At 52.1% G+C, this 12,312-nt stretch overlaps 1 protein-coding gene across 1 annotated transcript in view; it reads right to left on the reverse strand.

Annotated features, from left to right (window-relative positions):
- Positions 1 to 267: 267 nt before the first annotated feature.
- LOC146863496 (uncharacterized) overlaps positions 268 to 12,312 on the reverse strand; it is a 57,240-nt gene continuing 45,195 nt past the window's right edge. Inside the window, exons 3-5 of the mRNA XM_085643180.1 lie at positions 7,203 to 7,312; positions 3,228 to 3,976; positions 268 to 481 (exon numbers count right to left, since the gene is read on the reverse strand). Of these exons, the coding sequence (XP_085499306.1) occupies positions 3,255 to 3,976; positions 7,203 to 7,312 (832 nt within the window). The 3' untranslated portion in view covers positions 268 to 481; positions 3,228 to 3,254. The remainder of the gene's footprint in view (positions 482 to 3,227; positions 3,977 to 7,202; positions 7,313 to 12,312) is intronic.

The following is a 12,312-nucleotide window of genomic DNA, read 5'->3' on the forward strand; positions in this document are numbered from 1 at the left end:
AAGCGCCCTCTATTGTCTATCAGAGAGGGAACGGGCTGGCGCTTCGAGGATAGGGAGAGGACAAGCAGCGCGAAAATCTGTTTTACCTGCGAATATTTCACCAATATTAGACGCTGGATACAGGGCCCACTGTAATTCAAAGCCATCTTAAAGTTATGGGCTCGCGCATCGCACAGGATGTCTGTTACCAGGACAAATGTTGACACTTCAAGCACCCTTTATTTGAAACTGTGAGAAAACCATAAACGGATTATGGATAGGTTGTACAGCTGCAGAGTATTCGTGCATATACAGCGAGCAGCAGAACAGGAGCTTTCTCCCAGAGGGTCTCAGTCGGTTTGTAAAATCAGTCCTCCAATCAGGAACTGGGTGTCTTAGAGGGTCTGTAACATTTCCGGATAGAGTGGTGTCCAGCGTTGAACTTCCTGAGGCGTGGCTTTCATCCAGACCCTTTAAACATCTGTCCTATTGTTGTGGCATTCTAGTAAAATGAATAAAAGAAACATGTGTCAGCTGTAAACAAACTTTACGCCCCCAGTCAGGCAGCAGATACAACAAACCACAACACAAACACACGTTTATATATTTCATTGACCTTCAGCTGCTCCCCCTGAGCAGAGCTCTCTGATCGGAAAGTGACCATATACACAGACAGTCAGTATGGTTTTGGGGTTGTGCATGACTTTGGCCAACTCTGGATGCAAAGGGATATCTTGACTTCTTCAGGAACCCCTATTAAAAATGGACATTTTGTAAAAGAGTTACTTGAAGCAATTCAATTACCGAAAGAAGTGGTGTGGTCAAGTGTGCTGCTCACCAATCTGGAAACGACAAAGTGACAGCCGGTAATCATTATGCCGACCAAGTTGCCCAACATTGTGCCATTGTGTTAATGCTGCGGGTAAAGTGTCCATTGTGGTTAGAGATGAACTAAGGGATTTTTATTGAGTTTAGAAGCTGCTTGGCACGGTTCATCCAGAGGAGGCTTTTGGCCTCAACTAGGATGGAAGGTGAGGGGCTGGACAGGCACCTATGGGTGTTCACTGCCGAGGTAATTAAAAAGACCCACGTGGGTTCCCCTACCGAGGAGGCTTTCTTTTACCTTAAACGAGCAAGGGAAAGGGGTCGCCTGGATTTTAAGCTGCAATAATGGATTGCAGTGACGCAGCCTCGTTCGGCTTCCTATCAATGGCGTCGCTAGGCCAAACCCGTTCCAATGGTAAGAGTGGGCTTGGCATTTATTGCGTGGAAATGCTACTTATGCAAATTAGACATTTCTATGCATCAAACTCTTTGTGTGCCACGGTAGTTGGCGCTGATTAGCACTGGAGTCCGGGGAAACACATCTGGACATTCCCCAGTGACAGTCATAAAGCATTGGGCATGCAATTGAGATAGCCGACCTCTGCCATTTGTGGGTCTGACGGAATATATGGGAGGGCAGACATTGTAACACCCGGCCTCTGGGTCCAGAGGACAGCCCCATAAAGACAGAGATCTGCATTCTGTAACCTCATGGCAGACAGGACGGGAATTTAGGGGACACATCTGTGGTCCAAAGGAATACCCTTTGATCCTTCTCCCAGCTTCAAAGGCCTAATGGGGTAGAGCTGCTACTCAGTGCCACCTCACCAAGAGGAGAGATCCACTTGTGGGGACACAGGACCGGAGAATCTGGTCTGCGTGGTGCACATTGCCAAAGGACTCTGTTGTGCACATGGAGGAAAACTGCTTGTGGAAAGGACCACGTGCCTTCCTGAATATTGGCTGGTCTGGGCCGACAACCTGTTGATGTGTGGCAACCTGAAGTGGGCTCCCAAGGACCAGTTGGCTTGTCCTGTTCTCTTAGAGGATTTCAGGGATATCAGATCTCATACGAGGGGCCCACACCATCTACCGGTGACATCTGGAGAGCGGTGCCCTCCAAGTGCCCGCATCACCTGCTGAAAGCGGGCACGTTGTGAGCTTGGAACTACAGAATCATGCCTGGAGTCTGAAGTGCCGAGCACGGAGCTCAAGAAGTTGCCTGAATTTTCTATGAAGTGGTTCCTGTAGTGCAGGGACCTCTGCACGCATAAGTGTCCTGTTGGTGGGGAGCGGAATCATGGATGTGGGATCCTAAGTGGTCCGCTTCATTAACTGTGCTGAATTTCTCATGTGCCACACCGACTACATGGTCATTGCGTGCGGTGTCCAATTCTCAAGCTGCGACCCTAGGATGTAGCGGATGTACCCATTGCAGAATCTCATTATACCATAGGCTTTGCGGAACTTGCGCCTGTGTATGTGACCAGAATCACCAGGTGTGTCAGACGTAGTGCATGATTTCCAGGGAGGAACGGAATTGCAACTCTACTTTGTGTGCCCTAAGGTGTCTGTGCAACTCATCTCGTTGTGTGCCAGACCCTGTGCCCGGATTGCCAGGGCATAGCCCGAATCAAAGTGTAACTGATGGGATGCCTCCTCAAGCTGATAGGCTCCCCTGTGTGTTGCTTCCCATTCACTGCGTGGGCCCTCACTGGCCCCATCATGGTGGACCAACTGCCCTCTCCCCATCTGGCCTTTCCAAAGACTTTGTGGCACAGGGTAGGAGAGAAAGGAATTGAATAGGCCAGATAGACACTTCTGAGAAGATTCGGGAGCAGGTCAAGAGAGTGCATGACCTCCCTGTGCTTCGCAGAACTGGGCTTGTGCCAGAAGGCCCTGGTGGACCCCTATGTCACTTAGGGAGGGGCGCCCACCCTTGATTGGTCCTTAAATGTCTGTAATGCAAGACCTAGTGGTCACAAACAGGATACCCACAACTCTTCCAGGACATCTATGTCTAGTGTTTCAAAAGTAAACCCCGCTTTGGTGTTTTATTTCTGAAAATCAAAAGATAAAGACTGCGGCAAGTGCTGTTTTAATTACATACTGCTCCTGCCTTGTAAGAGAAACTGTCACCCAAGGCCTGGCACCCCTGTCAACATCTCAACCTATTCCCCAATCAGCTGGCATTAATGTGCCAAGGGGTGCTTGTAAAAAGCGAGACTTGTTACTCATTAGGAGGAAACGGTGATGTTTGAGAACAGAGGATGGATGGAGTGTGTTGGCTACACTGACATTAGCATCTGTGCATTTTGAAAACTCCCTGTAGGAAAGAAGAGTGAATAAATCAAATGCAAAGCTGAACTAAGAGCTTCTGTGGAAAGTGTTAGAGATGGGCGAGGACATGACATCATACTTACATAGACAAGGGTGGTGGGGTGTTCTCATCACTGAGCTGTGAAGTCCATGAATTTAAACAAGTTACTCTGACCCCGATTTTGGGCTCTTCCAATCCAGTTGTCGCCCCAGGTTGGCGGAGAGGCCGTGTAGATCCACCCGCCTGAAATGGAGACACCCCAAAGGTTGCCGTCAGGAGTAAAGGACATAAATCGGCTTAAATTGATCCATCCACCTGCTCCGATGGCCTGGCTTCTTGCAATCCAGTTGTCTCTTCCACCCTTTGGAGGACTTCCTTTTACAAATCTATCCTCAGCAGTCACTGCGTGCAGGATCCCTTGGGGGTCGAAGAAGAGGGCGACAAATCTATCCCATCCGCCATAACCAACTTTTTTACCTAGTGTGTCCTTCCAAACCTGGTCTTCATTGATCGGCGGGGGGCCTGCGTAGAGCTCACCTCCATGAGTGACGGCATAAAGATCTCTTGTAATCGGGTCGAAGAAAAGGCGCTTGAATAGATCCCAGCCTGCTTTCCCTACGCGCCTTCCAGGACCTTGGAACCAGTCCCTGGATGGATCTGACGGCATGGGACCGCCATACAGCTCAGAACCTCTCACGACATACAGAAATTTATATCGGCCGAAGAGCACATGGTTTACACCGCTCAGCGTCCCCACAACACGAGCGTTGGAAGTGTAATCATAGCCATTATAGGGTGGGGGCGGTCCCTCCCTGCAGACGCCCTGATTGTCCACAGTGAAAAAGGTCACACCTGAAAAGCAACAGAGAGAGTTAGTTGCACCTGATATCTGTTCTCAGCAAACATGAACACATTCATAAGGACACCCCATAATACTGAACACATTTGTTATTAAATTGTCAATTACATTAGGAAAACTACAATAAGTGCCAAGCAGCCATGTTTGCATTAGGGTCCACAGCTTTGTCAGGGGTGATTGAACAAGGTGATGATACATGGTCCAAAACAAGTGCTTTTGGTGGGTGAGAGCTCAAGACGGGAGATCCAGACTCCATGTCATTCGTAGTCTACAATACAGCTGTGAATCCGGGAGGCCTTTCACCCATGGAGCAGGTCCGCACAGGATTGATGGAGAGCATAGTGATAGATGAGAAAGCACTGGAAGCGCTAATCGAGGGGCACAGTGAGAAAGTATGTAGGAAAGAAGTCACAAGGTGCTATAAGGACCAGGTCAACTGGAAATGTGATAAGGAAGAGAGGGTGGGGTATAAAAGAGGAAGAGACAAAACAGAGGTAGGCAATGGAGAGGGTGAGAAAATGGACAAAGGAAATACAAGAGATATCTTAAAAGAAGAGCAGAGAGAAATACTGCACAGGAGATAGGAAAAGCATAATGAGAAGATATCGATGGGATGGGAGAGGAAAAGTAGGAGATAAGTGACAGAGAACAGAAAGAAAACTGCTGGGAGAAGAATGGATAAGATGCTCAGATATAATGGAAAGGAAGAGAGAGGAAGCAAGAGGTAGGAAGGGGGTGAGAAAGAGAAGGAGCAGTGGATGCACTTTTGGCAAAACTGAAGGAAGGGCAGCCCAATGTAGCATACCCTGACAGGAGTCTGAATCAGGAAACCGACTTAAAATAGGACAAACTCCCCCGGAGTACTGATGGCAGGGACCCTGTAGTGGGTAGACCACCGCCTATGATAGACTGCAGGCAGACTAGGCCCAACTATTACCTCCACTATCCAGGGTTTCTTATAACGATTGTATTGGTAATAGTGGCGTAACAATAGCCCCTGCAGCCCGTGTGGTATGGAGGATCCCTGGCCTTACAGCTCCTGACAGGCTCAGAGCATGTGGGCTCCCTCCATGTACTTTGCAGGGGGGACCCTCAAGTTTCTTTACTCCACTGCCCTTGACCTGACGCCAGCCTTCACCTCGGTTAGAACATGGTCCTTGTGCACCCAGCCTTGGAGTCGATTTAATATAATTTTGCTGAGAATTTTGCCTGCTCCATCTGAAAGGGAAATATGCCTTAGTTGAACGATAACTACGGTCTCCTTTCTTATAAATGGGTACCAGGACCACAGATCACCAGGAATGCAGAATAGCATGGCCTCTATGGCACCCACTCCCTGGGGCCTCTATGGCACCCACTCCCTGGGACCTCTATGGCGCCCCCTCCCCGGGACCTCCATGGCACCCCCTCCCTGGGACCTCCATGGCACCCCCTCCCTGGGACCTCCATGGCACCCCCTCCCTGGGGCCTCTATGGCACCCCCTCCCTGGGACCTCCATGGCAACCCCTCCCTGGGACCTCTATGGCACCCACTCCCATCATCAGCCCACACAGGATGACAATCATCAGCCCATACAGGATGACAATCATCAGCCCACATAGGATGACAATCATCAGCCCATAAAGGATGACAATCATCAGCCCATACAGGATGACAATCATCAGCCCATACTGGAGGACAATCATCAGCCCACACAGGATGACAATCATCAGCCCATAAAGGATGACAATCATCAGCCCATACAGGATGACAATCATCAGCCCATACAGGAGGACAATCATCAGCCCATACAGGATGACAATCATCAGCCCATACAGGATGACATTCATCAGCCCACACAGGATGACAATCATCAGCCCATAAAGGATGACAATCATCACCCCATACAGGATGACAATCATCAGCCCATACAGGAGGACAATCATCAGCCCACACAGGATGACAATCATCAGCCCATAAAGGAGGACAATCATCAGCCCATACAGGATGACAATCATCAGCCCATACAGGAGGACAATCATCAGCCCATACAGGATGACAGTCATCAGCCCACACAGGATGACAATCATCAGCCCATACAGGATGACATTCATCAGCCCACACAGGATGACAATCATCAGCCCACACAGGATGTCAATTATCAGCCCACACAGGATGACAATCATCAGCCCACACCGGATGACAATCATCAGCCCACACAGGATGACAATCATCAGCCCACACAGGATGACAATCATCAGCCCATACAGGGTGACAATCATCAGCCCATACAGGATGACAATCATCAGCCCATACAGGATGACAATCATCAGCCCACACAGGATGACAATCATCAGCCCATAAAGGAGGACAATCATCAGCCCATATAGGATGACAATCATCAGCCCATACAGGAGGACAATCATCAGCCCATACAGGATGACAGTCATCAGCCCACACAGGATGACAATCATCAGCCCATACAGGATGACAATCATCAGCCCATACAGGATGACAATCATCAGCCCACACAGAATGACAGTCATCAGCCCACACAGGATGACAATGGGCGGGTGCGGCTGCTCTTGTCCTCCGAGGAGGAGTGCGAGGCGCCCCCATCAGGAAGCCGAGGCTTCTCGCAGGGGATCAGCGCCGCTCCCTGCAATGCCCAAATTACTGACAAAAGACACCCGTAAAAGGGGTCATCACGGACAATGGACATGAGGTCCAAATCACAGACGGCTCGTGAAATTTACGGACGGTTGGTCACCCTACATCCTGTGCTGTTCTCTTCTTTGTTCTTAGCAGATGTCTATACTCTCTCCTATAGGTTTGCAGGAGCCATTCACTGCCACTCCCTGGTGGCGCTGGATAAAAGCCTGTAAAACTTTGTGCATCATGTTACGGCATTCCTTATCTTACCAGCGGGGGCAACTGTGCCCGCTTGGACCCCCTTCACTGTTAATACTGGCTGCGACCACAGGATGTTCAATCCATGAACTGGTAAATCCTACATAAGCAATAATTTCAGGTCAGGGTCCTCTGGGGCATGAAGGGTGCTGCTTTCATATCTTGTCATGATTGCATTTAATAGAGGCATTTCACTGAGATATGTCTCTATACTCCATCCAGTGCTTCTCCTGTTATGAAGGGTCTCCTACTGCTCGTCACAGTGACACTACATTAGAAACGTGCTGATCAGTGCCCCCCACCATCGGCCTCTGTATCAGGTCACTTACTGAAGCCGCAACTGGCATTTACCAAGATGGCAAACATGAACCCAAGGGTGAGAAGGAGTGCTCTGAACCCCATGATGGTCTCGGGGTGCTCCGCTATCAGCGTCTTCTTCCTGTGGGGAAAAGAGAAAAATGTCTGTCACTCACTGACTGCACTCCGCCGCTTACCGAACTCCAGTGTTTATTTGTCACTTAGCGGAGTTCTGCGTAGCGAAACCCCGCGAACTACGCCCAGGCCTAGTGTGAAGACACTACATAAGAACATTAGCATAAGAGGAAACGGGTCCATGTTTGTTGATTTTTAAAAACTGTGACATGGACATGTGAAGTGAGACAAGGCGCAGAAATTACAGATCAAACTTTCTAATCCTGCGATTCAAGCTTCTCAGAGTCCGTGATTTTATTGCATCAGATAAGTAGTGACACCCTCGCATATAATATTCACCCGCTGCGATAAGTAGCGCCTATCACTAGTTTTGGGGGAATAATATGCAGATTTTGGTGTTTAATGCACCTGCGGGGCACTGCATCTCTACAATGTAATATCTGTCTCTGAGCCCTCAATGCACAGCATCTCTACAATGTAACATCGGTCTCTGCACCCTCAGGGCACTGCATCTCTGCCCTCTGCCTCCGCACCCTCAGGGAACTGCATCTCTACACTGTAACATCTCTGCCTCCACACCCTCAGGGCACTGCATATCTACACTGTAACATCTCTTCCTCCGCACCCTAAGGGCACTGCAACTCTACACCATAACATCTCTGCCTCAACACCCTCAGGGCACTGCATCTCTACACTGTAACGTCTCTGCCTCCGCACCCTAAGGGCACTGCAACTCTACACTAACACCTGTCTCTGCACCCCCAATGCACTGTATCTCTACACTAACAATAGTCTCTGCTTCCTCAGGGCACTGCATCTCTACACTGTAACATCTGTCTCTACACCCTCAGAGCACTGCATCTCTACACTGTAACATCTCTGCCTCCACACCCTCAGGGCACTGCATCTCTACACTGTAACATCTGTCTCTTCCCCCCTAAGGGCACTGCATCTCTACACTGTAACATCTGTTTCTGCACCCTCAATGCAACTCTGCCCACTGCCTCCGCACCCTCAGGGCACTGCATCTCTACACTTTAACTTCTCTACCGCCACACCCTCAGGGCACTCCATCTCTACACCGTAACATCTCTGCCTCCACACCCTCAGAGCACTGCATCTGTACACTGTAACATCACTGCCTCTGCACCCGCAGGGCACTGCAACTCTACACCATAACATCTATGCCTCAACACCCTCAGGGCACTGCATCTCTACACTGTAACGTCTCTGCCTCCACACCCTCAGAGCACTGCATCTGTACACTGTAACATCACTGCCTCCGCACCCGCAGGGCACTGCAACTCTACACCATAACATCTCTGCCTCAACACCCTCAGGGCACTGCATCTCTACACTGTAACGTCTCTGCCTCCGCACCCTAAGGGCACTGTAACTCTACACTGTAACATCTCTGCCTCAACACCCTCAGGGCACTGCATCTCTACACTAACATCTGTCTCGGCACTGCATCTCTACACTAACATCTGTCTCTGCACCTGCAGGGCACTGCATCTCTACAATGTAATATCTGTCTCTGAGCCCTCAATGCACAGCATCTCTACAATGTAACATCGGTCTCTGCACCCTCAGGGCACTGCATCTCTGCCCTCTGCCTCCGCACCCTCAGGGAACTGCATCTCTACACTGTAACGTCTCTGCCTCCGAACCCTCAGGGCACTGCAACTCTACACTGTAACATCTCTGCCTCCACACCCTCAGGGCACTGCATCTCTACACTGTCACGTCTCTGCCTCCGCACCCTAAGGGCACTGCAACTCTACACCATAACATCTCTGCCTCAACACCCTCAGGGCACTGCATCTCTACACTGTAACGTCTCTGCCTCCGCACCCTAAGGGCACTGTAACTCTACACTAACACCTGTCTCTGCACCCCCAATGCACTGTATCTCTACACTAACAATAGTCTCTGCACCCGCAGGGCACTGCATCTCTACGCTGTAATATCTCTGCCTCCACACCCTCAGGGCACTGTATCTCTACACTGTAACATCTGTCTCTGCACCCTCAGGTCACTGCATCTCTACACTAACATCTGTCTCTGCACCCTCAGGGCACTGCATCTCTACACTAACATCTGTCTCTGCACCCGCAGGGCACTGCATCTCTACAATGTAACATCTGTCTCTGAGCCCTCAATGCACAGCATCTCTACAATGTAACATCGGCCTCTGCACCCTCAGGGCACTGCATCTCTGCCCTCTGCCTCCGCACCCTCAGGGAGCTGCATCTCTACACTTTAACATGTCTGCCTCCGAACCCTCAGGGCACTGTAACTCTACACTGTAACATCTGTCTCTGCACCCTCAGGTCACTGCATCTCTACACTAACATCTGTCTCTGCACCCTCAGGGCACTGCATCTCTACACTAACATCTGTCTCTGCACCCGCAGGGCACTGCATCTCTACAATGTAATATCTGTCTCTGAGCCCTCAATGCACAGCATCTCTACAATGTAACATCGGCCTCTGCACCCTCAGGTCACTGCATCTCTACACTAACATCTGTCTCTGCACCCTCAGGGCACTGCATCTCTACACTAACATCTGTCTCTGCACCCGCAGGGCACTGCATCTCTACAATGTAATATCTGTCTCTGAGCCCTCAATGCACAGCATCTCTACACTGTACCATCTGTCTCTATACCCTCAGGGCACTGCATCTCTGCCCTCTGCCTCCGCACCCTCAGGGTACTGCATCTCTACACTGTAACATGTCTGCCTCCGAACCCTCAGGGCACTGTAACTCTACACTGTAACATCTCTGCCTCCACACCCTCAGGGCACTGCATCTCTACACTGTAACATCTCTGCCTCCGCACCCTAAGGGCACTGCAACTCTACACCATAACATCTGTCTCCGCACTCTCAGGGCACTGCATCTCTACACTGTAACATCTCTGCCTCCACACCCTCAGGGCACTGCATCTGTACACTGTAACATCACTGCCTCTGCACCCGCAGGGCACTGCATCTCTACAATGTAACCTTTGTCTATGCGCCCTCAATGCACAGCATCTCTACAATGTAACATCTGTCTCTGCACACTTAGGGCACTGCATCTCTGCCCTCTGCATCCGCACCCTCAGGGCACTGCATCTCTACACTGTAACATCTGTCTCTGCACCCTCCGGTCACTGCATCTCTACACTAACATCTGTCTCTGCACCCTCAGGGCACTGCATCTCTACACTAACATCTGTCTCTGCACCTGCAGGGCACTGCATCTCTACACTGTAACACTGTGCCCTCGGCCTGGTCGCTCACACACCTCCCGCCTGCTCCTTACCTGCTGGACCTCCTGCTGCCGCCTTCCGCCTGAGCCACCACAGGGCCGCCGAGCGCCGCCCCAGCCGCCACAGGGCCGCCAAGCGCCGCCACCGAGCCCCCTGGTTTCCCGCCGCTGCCCACGAGACCCCGCCCCCCCGCCCGCCGATTGGTTCCCGCGCTCCCCGCCTCCCCGCAGACCCTCCCTCCCGGCTCCCCTCTTATGACGCCCCCAGAGCGACCGCGCAGCGGACGCGCGCAGCGGGAGCACCGAATGAGCGCCGAAGGTGCGCCAAAGGTAAGCCCGTCTGCGCCTGGACTGCGCCCAGTGCCAGGACCCCTGGCCCTCGCAGACCCCAGCCCACCCGCCTGACTTACGATGCCGCCACCCTCAACGCACTCAACACCGGCCGAACCCCCGGGTGCTACCGAGCCACTCCGAGACGCACCCACGGACCCTTCAGCTGCCGCACCTGCAAGTTCACCTGCATCCGGACCTGCCCCGCACCAGCACCCGCCAAGCCGAACACCAGCAGCAACCACCTCAAGTGCATCCTGCTCAACACCCGCTCCGTCCACAGACACGCCGTTCAACTCTGGAACCTCCTCGACACCACAGCTCCTGACGTTGCCTTCCTCACGGAAACCTGGATGAACGACTCCTCAGCGCCCGACATCGCCATCGCCGTCCCAGAGGGCTACAAGATCATCCGGAGAGACCGCGACAACCAGACTGGAGGAGGCATCGCCATCATCCACAGAGACACCATCCGTATCTCGACCAACGCCGACAACACCCTGACATCCGCCGAACACCTGCACTTCCAGATCCACACCGACCCCAAGACCACCCTCAGAGGCACCCTGATCTACCGACCCCCGGGACCACGCACTCAATTCAGCGAAGACATCGCCGACTTCATCAGCCCGCACGCCCTCCCCTCGGCCGACTACATCCTCCTCGGGGACATCAACTTCCACCTGGAGAACAACAACGACCGCAACACCACCACCCTGCTTGACAACCTCGCCACCCTCGGACTCAAGCAGCTGGTGACCACCCCCACCCACCTCGCCGCACACACACTCGACGCCATCTTCTCGTCCAGCAAAGACATCTCCTTCAGCCACGCCACTGGACTCCACTGGACGGACCACAGCTGCATCCACTTCACCTTCAAAAGAACCACGGTCCACCACCACCAGCAACAGGCCGCACGAAGAAGCTGGAACAAGATCACAGCCGAACAACTCACCACATCCCTGAGCCAGCACCCTCCCGCCAGCTCACCGAACCCCAGCCAAGCCGCCGACAACCTCACGAAATGGATCTCCACCTGCGCGGACGAGCTCGCCCCTCTGAGGACCCCACCCAGCAGACCCGGAAGCAAGAAGGCCCCTTGGTTCACCGACGAACTCAAGAGCTCCAAGAAGAACTGCCGAGCCCTCGAGAAAGCATGGAGAAGAGACCCAACGCCGGACAACATGACTACCCTCAAGCTCGCCACCCGAAGGCACCATCAACTGATCCACGCCACCAAGAAAACAGCATTCAAGGACCGGTTGGACAACAACGCACACAACAGCAAGGAACTCTTCAACATCGTCAGAGAGCTCTCCAACCCCAACGCCGGAACCAACGACATCACCCCATCGCAAGACCTCTGCAACTCCCTCGCCTCCTACTTCCACAACAAGATCGCTGACATACACAAC

Source organism: Triturus cristatus, chromosome 2_2, assembly GCF_964204655.1.
Source record: "Triturus cristatus chromosome 2_2, aTriCri1.1, whole genome shotgun sequence".
In the NCBI taxonomy this organism is placed as follows: domain Eukaryota; kingdom Metazoa; phylum Chordata; class Amphibia; order Caudata; family Salamandridae; genus Triturus; species Triturus cristatus.